We start from the raw sequence: 17,967 nt of genomic DNA on the forward strand, positions 1-17,967 counted from the left end.
AATTTGTGGAAATTTTTCCGTAATATGCATATGGTGTACATGGCTACATCTTAATATGAGAAGCGAGAATGTTCACTAGTTATGATGCACATATATTGTGCCCCAAAATTTAGCGAGTATAACCACAACCTAATTGACCTCGGCGAAAAACTAAATTAAGAAAAAGTTTAGAGGACGTTAAGGATTATGCATGTCCATGAAATAACGACAATGAGTATCATGTTTTCCACGTGCACAGTTAAGCGGTGATTGATATACGTAACATGACTTTTCAAACTGCCATTGTAGCCTTATATACGTAACAATTATGTTTTAATTGTATCCACTATACTAATAGGTCGCCGTTAAATTTTCTTATTAATGTGAAAAGCAGCTCGTTGCGCGATCTCCAGTTTTGTGCATATCATGTGCATGTACTGTACATATGATGTGCATGTGGTGTGCATATAGTGTATATGGACAGGTGATGATGTCATTTTTCTGATTTCGAAGAGAGAGCTGTGAGCTCAGGGTTTTTGGATTGGCTGATATCTATAAGCATATCATGTGCATGTTGTGTACATATAGTGAGCAAATCCTAAAAAATTCATCCAACAAAACACTAGCATTAATGACTGGGCTTTGTTCCCACCCTCGATGCGAGTCCAATGGTGGTGGTCTCGACCCTTGATTGTTTGCCATGTTGCCAGAAAATGGTCAAAAAACTCGTGGCCTGCTTAAGTTTCGATCCCAACGAGTAGGTATGAGATTTGTGACAAGGCTAGGTGTTTTAAACTCGTGAGGACAAGATGAAATTGGTGGTGGCTTCGATTTGGAATTGTCCTATTTCTGGGTTCCTAAGAAATATGGACAACCATCCAAGGATGCTTTTTACTATTTAATAAAGCTATCTCAGGTCATGCTATAAAGTAGTAGTACAATCTGATTAACCATAAAAGAAATGTTTTAATATTCTAAAAGTAATCTATCATTTGGAGCTTGGAGATGAGGGGCCTTCAAAGCGAAGATAATCATACATAATGCCCTGGAAAGGGCCTGTGCTTCTTGGTTGCGTCAGATAGATTATATTATCTCCCTCGACAAGCCGAGAGCTTGGTACGTCCACATTGTAAAGCCAATAAAGCCCGTGGATTCCATGCCTTGCTATTGAGTTATCTCTCCCTATCATCCCGCTCGTGAATAGAGGGCGATTTGCCTTTGGATCATTCACCCGAACCTATATATATAACATATATAATTAATGTAGATTTGGTAACAAAGTTGATTATGTTCTGAACACACGAGGCCTACTTACAATTTAAGCATCTATCTAGTAATACAAGTCTGATAATATAACATTATCCGCACATAAAAAATATTTATATATTAAAATACATGCATGGTACGTTAATCATGAAATTACAATTAAATAGTGAGTTGTGAAATATACCTGCAATTCAGAAAAAGTTGCAGAAGCAAGCGCTACTCTCAGCTTGTAGGAACCAGTTTGGTCTAAATTGTCAAGATTGAATTTAATTTGCCAAGTAGTTCCTTGATATTTATTATCTTCATTTTTCCTATACATATGGTAATCAACAATAAAATGCCATAAGTTTTACGCCGATATACTGGTCAATCGGTATTCTTGCTTCTAGTGCTAGATATGATACCCGTACAAATTGCTTGTCGATCAAGAAAAATCGATTATATATAGTATGGGATGGAAGAATTGACACCTGGTAACCTGAGCAAAGAACCAGTCTTTGCTGTAGTCACTGACACCAACGGTATAAACCAAGTCTTGATCAGAATATAACTCTGAGTATCTTTCCCACAGTCCATACTGCCTAAACCTGCCAAATGAAATCTTAGTTCATATCTTCTATCCAGTCGTTCCTCATTTCTTCAAAATCACAGTCCGACAAAAATCATTCTTGTAATTTTTCATAATATTTTTGTGTATACATGCCAGACTGTGATTTGCTGGTACTTGAAGAATATATGCGTATAAGTATGAATAACAGCAAGGAGCATATAACTAAGCTAACCTGTCAGGATGATTGACGAAGAGTTTGTTAATGTACTTTGGATTAGGGTCGGGAACATAAAACTCTGCAGCAGAACGATCCGGAATGCCTATTTCCCATAAAGTAGGGCCATCTCTGGGAGGCTCATATACAAGATCACCCATATCAATGTCACAACCTACATTGCTTGCACTGTTAATTTCCTTTTTTCTTTTCAACACTTTAGTAGCTGATAGGCAAAATGAAAGAAGAGAGCCCTACAAATTAACATTAGGGAATTAGTTGGACCACCTGAGGTTATAGTCATAACAACATCGTAATGATAATCTCCAATAAAACCAGGGACTGATGCATTCAGATTATAATCGCCCGTGCGTATCCCATTGATGCAAAAGTAGCCGTCTTCATCAGTTGTGGTCCAGAATTGATAGTCCTGACGTGTAATAAAATGTGAGATTAAGAGCAAATTAAGTTGAGAACTATATGTTTGAACTTAATTTGAACATGTAGAATTCAATCACCTTGCATTCTCTTTGCCACGATCCAATGTCTCCTGGCAGGGCTAACCCAACATACGCACCATTGACAGATATATAATCGTTGCTTATGTATCTTGATGTTGGTTATCACAATAACCAAAATTAAAAACGGAAACATGTTTAGTGTCCATAGTTTTGGAATACAAGCTAATTACAAAAAATATTAAGACATGACTAAAATAATTAATACGTATAGTTATGTACCTATCTTGAATAAGTAGTCTGCCCCTAACATTACCCCGTTGGTATGACTTGGGAAATTCCTCAGATGCTGGGAAGCTGTAGGGCCAGCACTGGACTTCCATCTCCATCTGCAAAAGCAATACTACTCATCAATTTGATTAGTTAAAATAAAGGAGAATGATTTCTGCACATGTCCCTGATCATTCTTCGTGGATTTACTCAATCCAAAAAAAGGGGAATAAACGGGAGTTTGTAGGAGAGAAAATAGGCAAGTGAAAATCATTTCCGTTCAAATTAATGAAACTTCACTCTAAATTATATGCAGTCATCACCATTCATGTGATTTATATATGTGTATATATAGAGTATGAAAGAAAATTAAACAAAATTTGGTTAGTATTGCTGTTAATTAATGTAAATTAAACCTGTGATTTAGCATCCTCCCATAACGAAAGTGGGTCATTTCCTTCATATGCGGAATTAACATACATAAAAACTGGCCCAAAAACTTTCTTCCATTCCTCACCCGCTGCAAATTTTGGCACCAAATCTTCTCCAGCATAATGTGCACTTAGAAACATCTGATCGTACAATTCAAAATTATTAGCAATGTTATGGAAACCTTATATCCTATGATGATAGATTTTACTTCTCCACCAATATTGAAATAAATTTCAAGATTCATAAGTTTGAAGTGTGAAAAACGTTAGGCTGTAACAAATGTGACAGTGGTTGAGTTTTGGGTCTACTTACCGCAAGGGTGGTGGGGCCAACATGGGAAGTGAGGTTCTGCTTAAAGGGTCCACCAGATCGAAACTCAGTGCTCGGGGTAATTTGCCAGAACCCCACTGGCGGCTCGGTGCATATCCATCCATGAACCTTATTATCCTTGTTGTCACATGAATATTGGTACTTGTCATCCACCTGATTAATTAAGTATCAATTAGCCAGGGTAAATAATTAGTTTGTCATCTTAAAAAATAAGTTTTATTTCATAATTTTTTCTAAAGTAAAATAGAAGATTTAATGAGAAAATATATGTAGGTAGGAAATATTGTTACTTCTCCTTTAAGCTCCGGCTCCACAGGGTTGACAAGAAGAACGGCCTCCGGATAGGCCAGGGCTTGGCCTCTCGGTGGTGAACGGTCGTCAGGCAAGGGCATGTATCTCTGCCTATTGTCCGCCATGGCCATGTAGTGAAACCTTTTTATCCAAAATTCCACATAAACCGTGAATTAGATTAACTGTAACTATAGATCGATTCTGAACATTTCATTGTTTGTCAACACATTGTATTCGCCTATTTATTAGATGACAATTTGATAACTAAATAGTTTCATATTTGGGTGAACTTTTGCATGATTTCTTTCAATGATGACCTAAAATTTGATCCTTTCAAATTATAAGAAATATTATGGAGTGGGACAGTACGAGTGATTAGCTCCATATAAAGTTATTACTTGGTTAGCTTTTATATAGAAAAAATTGAGGAATTTGTGTACTTGTCTTTTCTGAGTTTGAAGGCAATTCTGGTTTCTCCAAGCTCGAAAGCAGGCCAGTCCTTCAAGTGCTCGTAAATGGCGTAGGAATAGAAGCCTGAAGAACCTCGAAGCATAATGAACCTACAAATTTACATATGATCATCATATATTATAAGTTTCAAGATCTTATCTTATATACACTTGATGCATTGGCAATAAATATGTATAGGCCAATGAGGACCTTTTATCAATATTCAAGGGTACGAGTTTGCCCCCTTGAGAGGGATCCCAAGTTCTTGTGAAAGAGAGCTCCACCTGTTCTTCATTTTCCATTATAATCGTAAAGCTTGTTCCTTTGATCCTGCATGCAAATTGTTTCAATAATGTGTGACTTTGTTCAAACAGAGTATGGTTTGTTCAAATAGAATACGGACATAATAATCGAAATTATAACTTAATATTGTTGTCGAGGGAGCAGCTTGTTAGCAGGAATTCTGTAGCAAAAAGGGGATAGGTATAGGACCATAGGTGACTATGTATTAACCATATAGGACCTATTATATATTTCACTGTTTCCCTTTTCTGTTCTACCACAACCTTATTGTCCCCATTTTGCAATAGTAGAATAAGATCCCTGCTAACAAAGGTCTCTTGTTACAGAGAGGAGCTATATATATTTCATGTAGTAAGTTATATTAATTAGCTTATATAAGTTTCAAACTATGTACCAGCCAACTAGGCCTTGAGGCTAGTGGTAATGGTATGATCTTTTCTCAGCATTGGAAGTATTCTAATCCCAAGTTCTTCGATCAAAAAAGAAAAGGAAGGCAATTAAGTGGCCCGTTGTGAAATTCGTAGTCATTTCATACTCAGTTGTTTTAAAATTAGAGATTATACAATGATATATTAGGACACATAATTGAGAAATACATTGTGTGATGTTCTGATTATACTATAAAGAGGGTAACAATATATCGGACGTACACATCAAATATTCCTGTTGTTCCAGTAGTGGCTGAGTTCCAAACAAGGTCCCAGTACCTACAATATTTTCCATTCAAATTAACTACATAATAAATAAATGAAACATATATCAAAGGACACTGAGAATTCTAAGTGATGACTGTTGTAAGTTGTGAAAATACCCTCTGTTAGATTCATCGTTACGAATTTCAAGCAAGTTATCGATGCCATTGTATCGAATTCCAGTCACGATTCCCTCTGGCTTTGATAGCGTCACTTGGAGAATCCCATTATCCATCATTACCTGCAATTCAGTTCACCATGAAAAAGTTTCAAACCAAACCAAAACATCCAAAACATGCATGCATTCCTGCCTACAGATTTATCAAACTAACATGCAGAAAGTTAAGAAAAATTGCACTGCAGATTTTATCAGGTCATTTACATGGTGATCTTGAACAAGCAATTCAACCCCAATAGGTGCCATGATGGATGATCGATCGAGCTGATTTCTAGAACTTATTTCAATACAGCAATGGAAATATATGTCAGTTTTTATCTAGTTTTATAGCACTGACCCTCTAAAAGAAATTAATCAATTAATTAATTTATAAAAAATAATCTGATTACTAAAAAGCAAGATATAAAGGGATAATTATAAGAATACATACGTAGAGAGTAGAGTAGTTTACTTGGACTAAAAACAAAGCAAAGCTTTTCCAGCTTTCATTTGTGTAACATATATATTATATATGGTTACTTAGTCGGCACTATTGCTTAATTGTTAGGCGTGCAAGATTCGCTCGCTTTCTAGGCCAGCGCTCTTATCACATATAACTTTGTTGTACGAATACTTTTACTTCTTTTGTTGAACTTGAAAGGATTGATAACTAATTTATAGGGATAGGATTCTGGGATCAAATCATTTACAAATAGTGTTCCAACATTTTGATGAAAACAAAAACAATACAAGAAGTCTAACTAGAAACTGCACTAATTAAATCCCGAGATTAGCGTAACTTTACCCAATATTATTCATGCTCAAGCTCGGAAAAAAAGCTCATAATCGCAAGCTCAAGCTGATCAACTCTGATAATTTTTTGAAGCTCATTCTTTAAACAAACTCAAGCTTTTGTTTAGTCCGATTTAATTTTCATTAAAACCTAATACAATAAACATAACAAAACTGTTGATATTAACGTTGCAAGAGTGTGCACAAAATAATAAGTTAAATACTTTAAAATGACTTCGTATCCAACATAAACAATACGAGCTGCTCACAAGTTTTGTGAGCTGAACGCTCATCTCATTTTTCTAACGAGCCTAACATTTTGTTCAAGTTCAACTCGTTTAACATACAAACCGCGCTTGCATTTATTTTATTTTGAACTATAATTACATGTATGTATGTATGTAATATTATTCAATTGTATGTAAGTAGATATATGTACATGAAATATTACACACGCTGATACAAACATATGAACTTGAATCTAAGATGAACTGCAATTACAAGGTGGGGGACCTTCAAATCGTATATAATCGTACATAATCCCTTGGAAATGTTAAACTATCCCACATCGGTGGGGTGAAGAAAACCAAAAGGGTTTAAATAATATTACCCCACTCTAACTAATACCGAGGCCTTTTGTGGTAAAACCCCACACCTAACGGATTGGGCAGGTGGTTAAGTTGGGGACAATATCGGTGTCGTTAGAGTGGGGCGGGCCCGACGATCCAAAAATTTCAACATGGTATCAGAGCCCACGGTTGCGGGCCCGTGCAAGCCAACGAGCTTGTGTGCAAGCCAATGAGCTTGTCACCACCTGGAAGGAAACAAGTCTAAGCTCTTAATATAGAGACGACCCCTGAGTTCCATTGAAAACAAGGGGGCCCAACGTGAGCCAACCTCTGAGTTTCAATTACCGATGTAGATCTCCACGTGTGAACCACTAAATGAGGTTACACGTGAGGGGGGACCTCTGAGTTTCAATTACCGATGTGGATCTTCACGTGTGAACCACTAAATGAGGTTACACGTGAGTAAGGTTACACTTGAGGGGGAGTGTTAAACGTGAGTAAGGTTACACTTGAGGGGGAGTGTTAAACTGTCCCACATCGGTGGTTTGAAGAAAACCAAAGGGGTTTAAATAGTATTACCTCACTCTAACTAATACCGAGGCCTTTTGTGGTAAAACCCCACACCTGACGGATTGGGCAGGGCCTTTTGTGGTAAAACCCTACACCTGACGGATTGGGCAGGTGGTTAAGTTGGGGGGGGAGTGTTAAACTGTCCCACATCGGTGGTTTGAAGAAAACCAAAGGGGTTTAAATAGTATTACCCCACTCTAACTAATACCGAGGCCTTTTGTGGTAAAACCCCACACCTGACGGATTGGGCAGGGCCTTTTGTGGTAAAACCCTACACCTGACGGATTGGGCAGGTGGTTAAGTTGGGGACAATATCGGTATCGTTAGAGTGGGGCCAAGAAAGGACTGGTGCATCTTGGTTGTCTAAAGAAGAAAGTATTATTCCCCTCAACAAGCTGAGCGCCTGGTACGTTAATGTTGTACAGCCAGTAAATCCCATGGATTCCATGTCTCGCAACCGAGTTTTCCCTCCCTATCAATCCACTAGTAAATAGAGGTCGCCTTGAATCTGGATTGTTAATCCGAACCTTACGAAAAGAAAAGGAAAGATATGTGATTTATAATCTACTAATGAAAAAAATCATGATGTACTTTACCTGCAATTCAGCAAGAGTTGCAGATGCAATTGCAACTCGCAAATTATAGCAACTGTTCCGATCCACATTTTTCAGTTCAAACTTAATCTGCCATGTTGTTCCTTCATGTCCGTTGTCTGTTTTCCTGCAGTACATGAGAACTTTAAGCACCAGGCAACCAAACGAGTGACATCTTCATTATGATTTTCACAATGACGGTTATTATTCAAAAGAAGTAAAGAACCATACCTGGGAACCTGAGCAAAGAACCAATCTTTAGCATAATCACTAACACCGACAATGTAAACCAAGTCTTCATCAGGATATAATTCAGCATATCCGTTCCAGAGCCCGTATTGCCTGAACCTGCCAGAAGGACAATGTGAAGATTGTAATAAAAGAAGTTATTACCGACCTCTTAAGCATTAATATAGATACTTTATTGAGGTCCTACTCCTATCTAGGTTTGTTTCCCCCCTCACCCACTATCGTTTGCATCAAAGAAAAACATATGTCCTCAATTTGGCTGATGGATCGTTTTAAATGAATAAAAGCCACATATAAGGTGATACAGAAAATTTTCCACCACTTGCACGTTACGAGTACAGAAGGCTAGTTTTGATCACATTCATACGGCATTATGAAGATCCACAAACAATCAACTCTTTAACATTACAACAAAAGAAGGCTTGCCTGTCAGGATGATTTATGAAAAGTCTGTTGATATACTTTGGATGAGGATCAGGAACATAAAACTCTGCAGCAGAACGATCAGGAATGCCTATTTCCCACAATGTTTGCCCACCTCTTGGAGGTTCATACACAAGATCACCCATTTCGATAAAAGAACCTGTAGCAAAAGTTATGAAACCAAAATGTGCAAGAATGGAAAAGAGAGCTAAAAAAGATTTATGAAAAACAATCGAATTAAGAATTTAGGAAGTTCGCAGAAGTTGAAAAAAATATACCTGATGTTATATTAATGACAGCATCATACCGGTAATCTCCAATAAAACCAGGTACCCATGCATAAAGATTATAAGTGCCAGTACGCACGTTGTTAATAGAAAAGTAGCCATGGTCATCTGCCCTTGTCCAGAATTGATAGTCCTAAGAAGTTTGATAACCATATAAGGATGTCTTTAGAGATTGACTTATGGAATTTGAATTGTGTTTTGGTACATATAGATATAGTATATAATATGGTTTTACCAGTCTAATTACTTCATATAATTTCAATACTAAGAGATATAACAAAAGGGGGTGAATCAACGGCATATTCTATGTCATAAAATAGATCACTCAAAACTTTTCCTTACACAAATCATATGAAAAAGCAGCTCAGTATAGTGTTATCATGATGCAACATATCTCAGCATGCTCCTCAGAAACCGTGAGTTTTATTATTTCTGGTTAAGCATCATTTCAGAGGAAAGAAAGTTTCCTCGGAAAGAAAATAAAACTTAGGATCTTGCAGGTTCTTTATTATAGGGTGGACATGCGATTGACTGAGAACGTAAGGATTTAATAAGATACGAGATAAATTTTTGTGGTCACAGTGAGAGCTTTAACACAAAAACCACAAATGTGGAATAATTTCCCACTGCTATGTGACTGTGACCTGTAGTGAAGCCCAGCTATATTAAAGAATAGAACCCTACCTAGATTTCAAATTAATTAACATAATCATAAAAAATCAAAAACCATAAATTTTCTTCGACGTAGCACATAGCTAATCAGCAAACATTGTGCAGCCCAAGATTCAAATAGAGGTTCACAAAATTCACCTTGCATTCTCTTTGCCATGATCCTGCATCTCCTGGTGGGGCAAGACCAACATAAGCACCATTCGCAGGTGTGTATTCTTTACTTATGTACATGGACATTGTAATTACAAAGACAGATCAATTTATGCATACTCGGGAAAAATTTTCATGAAAATAAAAAAAGACATAACCGACCATTAGTTTTGTTATTCTCTTTCTGGCAATGAGAGCCATGATTTGATATTTGGAAATTAAGTTATCATCCACTCATGTTAATCAATTAATTTCAAATGAAGTTTTCAAATAAAGAGAGAAAAGAAGTGAAAGTTTCACTGTGAAACTGATAGTACATGCCAGCAAATTACGTTTTCAATACTACGATTTAGTAATTAATGGTGCACACCATAAGATAAAACTAATAATACAAACAAGCGTATCTAAATTTGAACCTGTCCAAGACAAGTAGTCTACCACTCACATTACTGGACTTTTGAAAATCCTCAGATGCGGAGAAACTATATGGCCAGCTTTGTACTTCTGTCATCATCTGAATGCCAGTTTGTGTCAGCAATTTTTAATTAAAAACTTTCCTAATTTTCCATCTTTAGAAGGAAAGCGGGGTTGTTTTCTACCACAAACCTGTATTTTAGCATCCTCCCATAGCCAAAACGGATCATCTGTAATTGTGGAAGAATTGAGATAGATAAAAACAGGGCCGAAAACCTTCTTCCATGGTTCACCACCTCTAAATTTTGGCACCAGATCTTGTCCCGCATAATGACTACTAAGAAACATCTAATGACACCAATAGAAAGGTCAAAGTCAAACTAATGTCCCAAAGTTATACCAATATCTCTGATAAGCAAGAATAATCACATACAGCAAGAGTGGTAGGGCCGACATGTGAGGTTAGGTTCTGTTTTAGAGGTCCACCAGATCGAAATTCATCACTGGGCGTGATCTGCCAAAACCCAACTGGTGGGTTGGTGCATATCCACCCATGAACCTTATTATCTTGGCTGTCACACGAGTACTGGTACTTGTCATCCGCCTACAGCTCAAGAAATTATAAGAAAAGAACCTATACATAACAAAAATATAACGAAAGAAACGCACTTACAACCCTCACAGAGGTTAGAATAAAGTCTTATTTAGTAGGTGTATGGCCTTCAAAGTTCACAACTTTAGTTTAGAAAGATCTTGACCCACTAACGGGTTATTTCCACCAAGAAAACCAATGACAATAGTAAAATAACATGGAAGAATATGTTTGAAAATTGGCTCAATAGTTCCACGCCACCATCACCCCCAAAACAGAAAGAAACTCCAACACAGTAATATACAGTAGGAAGTTGTGACAAATTACCTCTCCTGCAAGGTCTTTCATCTTGGGATCAACAAGTAGGACAGCTTCTGGGTAGGCAAGGGCTTGACATTGTTCTGATAACCGGTCATCAGGTAGGGGCATGTATCTCTGCCTGTTGTCTGATACAGCCATGTATTGGAACCTATCAACTCAAATTGTACCATTGTTAATAACTCATATGCAAGCTAAAATACTAAAAAGAAAATATTTATTACTAACCTTTTGTTATGGCATATGCTGACTAGGTAATGTAAGACACACACACACAAACTTTTTTTCTCACTACAAGTTTGAAACGGCATTACGTAAAAAATCTATTTATAGGCAACTTCAGAATAGTTAAACACAGAGAAACAATATACTGCAAATAACTGATCCTGAGAACTCTAATAACTACAAATTACATAATCCCGGAGTTCTAATGAAACGAAACACTAATTCTTAGTTTGCACCTACCCAAAAATGAACACAAAGTATAGTCTCGTATGCAACAACATCATGTCTTCTGATAATTAGTTTGGTAGAAACCACTGTGAAAAATGAGAAATAGTATCTAACAATATGAAAGCAGAAGTATATTTTGTTTACTTGTCTTTTCTCAGTTTAAAGGTTATTCTGGTTTCACCAATGTCGAAATCAGGCCAATCCTTCAGGTGCTCGTAAATGCCATAGGAGTAGAAGCCCGAGGAACCACGAAGCATTACAAACCTAAATGAAATACAGATAACATTATCATTTGAAATAATAGGAATCACAATGTTACAGTCAGTTTAAATAAGCTAGATCCTAAAGTATAATTGGAATTGGCTGTACTCATAAGAATAGAAACTTTGTATGAATCCAGAAGTGACCTTTTGTATATATTTAGGGGAACGTATTTCCCCTCAAGAGAGCAATCCCATGTTTTTGAAAATGAGAGCTCAACCTGTTCCTCACTCTCCACTATAACCTTAAAAGTTGTACCTTTTATCCTGTAAAGTTATCAGATAATTTCACTCCATCAGATAACGTAAAAAAGTTGCTCCATTATATCTAGAGAGAAAGGAGGGGAAATACATACACATCAAATATTCCCTTACTTCCTGGTGCACTCCAAACAAGGTCCCAATAACTACACAATCATTGGAATCCAAAGTCATAATCTTCAAAGACAACAAAGGCCAAATATACTATATTAAATGACGAAGAAGACGAGAGTAAGAAGGAGAAGGGGGAAGAGGGGCAAAAATAGAAGCAACTAAACACGGTGATCATGAACCCTCTGTTAGTTTCCTTATTAAGAGGTTCAAGTAAATTGTCAATGCCATTATATCGTATTCCAGTGACAATGCCATCTGGGTTTGATAAGGTGACTTGGAGTATGCCATTATCCATCACCACCTGCATACGGAAGCAAGTTCAAGCACATAAAGCAAAAATTAACATAACCGAAACACATTCATTTTAACTCAACAAAAGTCTAATCAATTCAAATTATATCTAATTTAGCAACTTCTAGCCTACAATTAGGCTGATCACTCACATGGGGGCCTTGAATATGCCGCGGCAGATGACATAGTGTACGACACTTGATATATTGGAGCTTGTTTGCCACAAACAACCCAGATTATGAATTTCTGAAGCACACAAAAAACCCCAAATTTATGATGTTCTATGTGCAAGAAATGTGGCGCAATCCGATCATGGAAAATATGTAATTTGCAATAATTACCCAGATGGAATATCAATTTCATCCAATTGACTCTTTCCCAAAAACCAAAAACACATGTACTAATATGTAAAGATCAAAATTTTTAAGAAATGAAAACAATATCCGCATTTGTTAAAGCTGTGATCACTTACACGAGAGAGATGGGTTTGCTCGGGTTTGTGAGATCACTAAGTTGCCCCGGAAGATGTCATCGTCTTCTTCCCTCAACGTTGGTGGGTGAGTGAGAGGGAGTAAGTGTGATGGGTGGTGGCTGAGTGAGAGTGAGTGTGATGGGGGGTGGGGATGGCATAGGATGATTAATTTGACAGTTGATAACTTATACCTGCCGTTGCCGCGCATTTGGGAGAATGAGGACGGTTTGCTATTGCCAAATTTTCTTGTACTTATTTATTTATTTGTTATTATTGTTATTTATTTTTTTTGTCAAAGTTATTATTATTATTTGGGTTTTTATCACAAATGGTTTCTGAAACTGACCTTAACCATCAAGATGATCCCTAAAATTGAAAATCAATCAATGTAGTCCCTAAAAATAGGTGTCGCAAATCAATGTGGTCATTCCGTCACAATTCTGTTAAAAATTCTGTTAAGTGCTGATGTGGCACATAAATGAGTCTCATAAGTCTTTTTCCCTCACAAATGGTCATTGAAATTGACCCACGACATCAAAGTGGTCCCTAAAATTGACCTGCAACATCAAAATGGTCATTGAAATTGAAAATCGATCAATATAGTCCAGCAAATAAGTGTCACAAATAAATGTATCATTTCCGTCACAATTGACACATAAATGGATCACACAAATCTAATTAAATTAAGAAATTACAAATAAATTTAATAATTTAGAGGTATTTGTTGATATGCCCCCTTGAACTTGTATGCAGCTGCCAATTCCCCCCTTTCCCCCTACAAACTTTAACTTTAGCGATGACCCTTGTGAACTATTTTAAATAGCCAATTTCCTCCTTAAACTTTAATTTTAACCAATCTCCCCCCTGAACTTTTATAAATAGCCAATTTCCCTCTTGGCGTTAAATTTTAAAAACTTTTATTCAATTTTTCATCCATCCAATTTTTTTTTTTCCTTTTTGCCCTCATATAGTTGTCATGTGTTGTTTTCATGAATAAGATGGATGGAAAATTAGATGAAATTTTTTAAAATTCTAACACCAAGTGGGAAATTGGCTATTTATAAAAGTTCAGAGGATAACCAACTATAATTAAAGTTCAAGGGGGAATTGGCTAACTATAAAAGTTCAATGGGGTAATCGACTAAATTAGAGTTCTAGGGGAAATTGGTAGCTCCATACAAGTTCAGGGGGCAAATCGACAAATATGCCAATAATTTAATAGTTAATAAAAAGTTGTGAACCAAAAAACCCAGCCCTGCAATCACCTCCCATCCCAGTCCACATTCCTCTACCTTCTTCGTTGTCTATTCTCTAAAAAAAAATCTCAATACCCTCATCTTTACACACTTTGACACCCTTCACTGAATTGAACCTGGATCGAGATCACCTTTGGCGACGACTTGGCTGATTGGCAACAATTTCTAGGACATTACCGATAACATTTACGCGATCAACATCCTCACAACCTTAATCTTGAACAGTTTGTTCGACGTTTCCCTGGTAGTCTGGTGACTCAAAGAACGGCGAGGTCTGCTTTGAGATAATGAGGTTATAACCAAGGTGCGTCTATTGTTGGTTGAAAACTATTTCCAAACCCCCTCTTAGGCCTTGGTTAAGCCTTGTGCCTTTGAGAATTTATGGAAGGGATCTCTCTTCAAAGTAGGTCCTACTATAAGAAAAAATTCTATTGTGCAAAAAGGTATTAAACAACCTTTTTAATTAATTATTAAACCCACATTAGCACATGACAATTTTTTTTTACAGAATTGTAGCGAAATGATCAAATTGATTTGTGATGCCTATTTTCAAGGACTATATTCATTGATTTTCAATTTTAGGGACCATCTTGATGATGTGAGTCAATTTCAAGGACAATTTGTGATAAAAACTAGTAAATCTTGTGGGGCCCATTTATGTGCCACATCAGCACTTAACGATTTTTTTAACAAAATTGTGACGGAAGGATCACATTGATTTGTGACACCTATTTTCAGGGACTACATTGATTGATTTTTAATTTCAAAGACTATCTTGATAGTAAGGGTAAATTTTAGGAACCATTTGTAATAAAAACCCTTATTATTTTGAGTGGAGTGATAAGGAGTCTGGAGAGTCAACAAGATCGAACTTGCACTAAGGTATATAGACTTAGCTTTTTACTGTTACTACGGTAAAACAACATCTTTTTATTTATCTTGATCAAATGCCAAATTGCCCATTTTTTTCAAAAAAAAAAAAATGGCTACAACTTAACAAATTTAGGAAAGTTTTTAATACAAGTGATATTGGGAGGTAGAATTAAACTTGGAGCTTCAGGTGCACGGTTTTTAACTCTTAACCAATTGAAATACAAAAATGGACAAATTCAAAAATTAAAGTTGGGCTGAATGAACTTTGAAGCCAAATTTATTAGTGGAAAGTTTTTCCGAAGGTTTGCATAATCTTTTTTTTTTTTTTGGAATATTTTTGCTCACCACCGTGAAGTGATAATAAGTAGAGTGATCACGTCATGAGGAGATGCCTACTTTTGTTGCTGATTTGGTGGATATGGGGGGTAAGTGGAAGCGGGAGGTGATTGAATTATGTTTTAGTGAAGATGAAGCTAAGGCAATTTTAAGTATGCCTTTTAGTAGGTTGGGATGTTCGGATCGAGTGGTGTGGCATTATACACGAAATGGAGTATATTCGGTGAAGTCTGGGTATATGGTGGCGCAAGAAATGAATAAGAATGGTGAGCTCAAACGGATAGGTGTAGGTCAATCTAGCATGGCTGATAATAGGGATGTGGTTTGGCGAGATATTTGGAGTTTGAAGGTTCCACCCAAATTATGTCATTTTATTTGGAAGGGGTGTAGGAATATTTTGGCAGTGCGTAAGAACTTACAGAGGCAAGGGGTTCGTTTGGAGATTACTTGTCCTTTTTGTGAAAATGAGGTGGAAACGCAAGTACATATTTTTTTTCGATGCCCATTTGCCCGTGCTTTCTGGTTTGGTTCTCCGCTTCAATTAGATGTAACTATGGTGGCAAAGGGGGATTTTTTGGAATGTTGGAAGTGGTTATATGCTAAATACAGTATGGAGGGAGAGGCTAGTGATTTGATGCGATGGGTGGTTGGTGGCTTATGGAGGATATCGAAATGTCGTAACAGCTTGGTTTTTGAGAAGGTTGACATAGAACCCCTTGTTGCCATACAATTGCTTAAACAACAATGGGAGGAGTGGATGATATGTGATGAAGCACAGGTGAAGCCTTCTTCCTGTGGGCAGCAAGTGAGAAGACCAGACCCTCATGGGTGGATCAAGCCACCTTTTGGAACTCTTAAAATTAATTGTGATGGTGCTTGGTGTAGTCGGGCGGGTATAGGTGGTGTTGGATGGGTGGCAAGAGATTTTGTGGGCATTTTCAATGGTGCTGGTGGTATTGGCAATATTCCTTGTGTCTCGAGTATTATGGTGGAAGCGGAAGCAATACGGGTGGCTTTGGTGGCTTGTGTGGAGAGAGGCTTTACCTCTATACAATTGGAGACTGACTCTCAGGTTCTTGTTGATATGATTCATGGCCGTATACAACTAGAGGTGGTCTTGGATGGTATCTTGTGGGATATTAATTATATTGAAGCAACAATTTGATGCTATTGAGTTTCTCTATGCTCCTCGTGCCTGTAATAAGGCTGCGCATATGGTGGCATCTTATGTCGTGCGTATGGGGGGTAGTCATTCTTGGGATGGTTTAGAACCAAAGTGGTTGTTTAATACTTTGACTTCTGATGTAAACATTTCGATTCGTATTTAATTTTAATCCAACATTTGGCAAAAAAAAGATAATAAGTAGAGTGATGATCACCACTCAATATACTACCCTTGGATGAGTTATAATTTCGAGATTTATGTAATGGATAGACATAAATCTCAAAATTTAAATTCATCAAATGATAATAAGTAAGGTGATGAGCAATAACACCATTTAAGGATATGCACCCCTTAACTTATTTGGTAATTGGAAAGTAACAATGAAATGTAGAAACAAATTTTCTTTTTCTTCTTCCTCCTAGCAGTGTTTTAAAAATCAGCCAAAGTCTAGGTTGTCTATTACTGCCTTTATTTCTGTCGTGATTAACTTCTAAGCAGTCACAAAATCAAAAAGAAAAAAAATATTGTTGCAGAGCCGTTGGTGCAACTCACGATAAGAAGATACCACTGTTTAATCTTTACCTGGAAGGCATCAATTTCCTAAAGTTGCAATGATTTTGATTACATGATTATCCCTTTTTTTTCTCTATGAAACAACCTCACCATCTTTGTTTTCATGATATTACGATTTGAATAATAAGTAGATCAACTTTTTAGACCATATGTCACAGTCTGTCCCGAATTAAAGTTATCGATAACGTGAATTGACGAAATTGTCCTTGAACGGTTGGTGGTGGTGTGTGTAAATGGGCTAAGGTTTGGACTCAATCAATTTTTTAAAGTTTTAGTTGTTTGGTTGGTAACCCAATTTGGACCACACACAAACAAAAGTACCTTTCTCTCTCTTCTCTCCCGTGCTCTCTCCCTCGCACTCACTCTCTATCCTTTTCTCTCGTACAGATTAACAACAAACTAGTCGAAAGTTTGCAGATCGAGGGTTTAAAGGACACCATTGTGTTCCTGAGGTTCATACGAGTTGAATGGTACCATTTTTAGGTAAGAACTTCTTCGAAAACTCGTGAAAACCCTAACCCAATTTATGTCACTATTCATGCAATCGTAAAATCATGTCTTTTGGGATTTCAAGCTTACAGGTAGCTTAAGGAGGTCCTCACGAGGCTCAGAGTGGTTCGTTGGAAGAATTTGGACGTCGGATTATCGAGAACGACAAGTTTTAAGATTTGCTGGAATATCGAGGCTTTTTCCGACGGGTTTCTGGGGTTTCAAGGCTCGACTCAGGTATGGTTTTGTTCATCTTGGTGAGATCTTCAAATTGGTTCAAATTTCATGGAATTTGGTTAAGAAATGAAGAAGATATGAGGTTTTGAAATAAATTCCAAAAACCGGCGAAGTCATCGGCATCCGACGACTCGTCGGAGAAGACAAGGGCATATTTCGTCAGTTT

General features: G+C 37.0%; 2 protein-coding genes across 3 annotated transcripts; one reads left to right on the forward strand and one right to left on the reverse strand.

Moving 5' to 3' along the window:
- Positions 1 to 846: 846 nt before the first annotated feature.
- LOC103431713 (uncharacterized) lies at positions 847 to 9,877 on the reverse strand. Of its 2 annotated transcripts, XM_029094434.2 has the most exons (19): positions 9,686 to 9,877; positions 8,867 to 9,008; positions 8,592 to 8,748; positions 8,148 to 8,264; positions 7,920 to 8,043; positions 5,355 to 5,476; positions 5,194 to 5,250; positions 4,451 to 4,570; positions 4,231 to 4,350; positions 3,790 to 3,931; positions 3,482 to 3,652; positions 3,154 to 3,309; positions 2,750 to 2,856; positions 2,528 to 2,618; positions 2,298 to 2,439; positions 2,028 to 2,184; positions 1,716 to 1,832; positions 1,430 to 1,556; positions 847 to 1,216 (listed from the first exon to the last, which is right to left on the reverse strand). In XM_029094434.2, exons 1-19 carry the CDS (start codon positions 9,782 to 9,784, stop codon positions 968 to 970), a joined length of 2,517 nt encoding a protein of 838 aa, XP_028950267.1. In that variant the 5' UTR covers positions 9,785 to 9,877; the 3' UTR covers positions 847 to 967. The 2 variants fall into 2 exon arrangements, with proteins under 2 accessions (XP_028950267.1, XP_028950268.1); XM_029094435.2 differs by lacking the exons at positions 7,920 to 8,043; positions 8,148 to 8,264; positions 8,592 to 8,748; positions 8,867 to 9,008; positions 9,686 to 9,877 and adding an exon at positions 5,618 to 5,800.
- Positions 9,878 to 15,890: 6,013 nt separating this feature from the next.
- LOC103431714 (uncharacterized) lies at positions 15,891 to 16,502 on the forward strand. Its single transcript, XM_008369889.2, has one exon. The coding sequence runs from the start codon at positions 15,891 to 15,893 to the stop codon at positions 16,500 to 16,502; it is 612 nt and encodes a 203-aa protein (XP_008368111.2).
- The last annotated feature ends 1,465 nt before the right edge of the window (positions 16,503 to 17,967 follow it).

This window comes from Malus domestica, chromosome 15 (genome assembly GCF_042453785.1).
Source record: "Malus domestica chromosome 15, GDT2T_hap1".
Taxonomy (NCBI): Eukaryota; Viridiplantae; Streptophyta; class Magnoliopsida; order Rosales; family Rosaceae; genus Malus; species Malus domestica.

Bases quoted from the DNA above. Each gene is read 5' to 3' on its own strand.
- LOC103431714 (XM_008369889.2), top strand. From the start codon at position 15,891: ATGGTGGCAAAGGGGGATTTTTTGGAATGTTGGAAGTGGTTATATGCT.
- LOC103431713 (XM_029094434.2), bottom strand. From the start codon at position 9,784: ATGTCCATGTACATAAGTAAAGAATACACACCTGCGAATGGTGCTTAT. The intron at 4,571-5,193 runs GTACGTCCGATA...ATTTGCATGCAG, and splicing joins ACAACAGGAATATTTGATGT to GATCAAAGGAACAAGCTTTA. The intron at 2,619-2,749 runs GTACATAACTAT...ACCAACATCAAG, and splicing joins AGACTACTTATTCAAGATAG to ATACATAAGCAACGATTATA.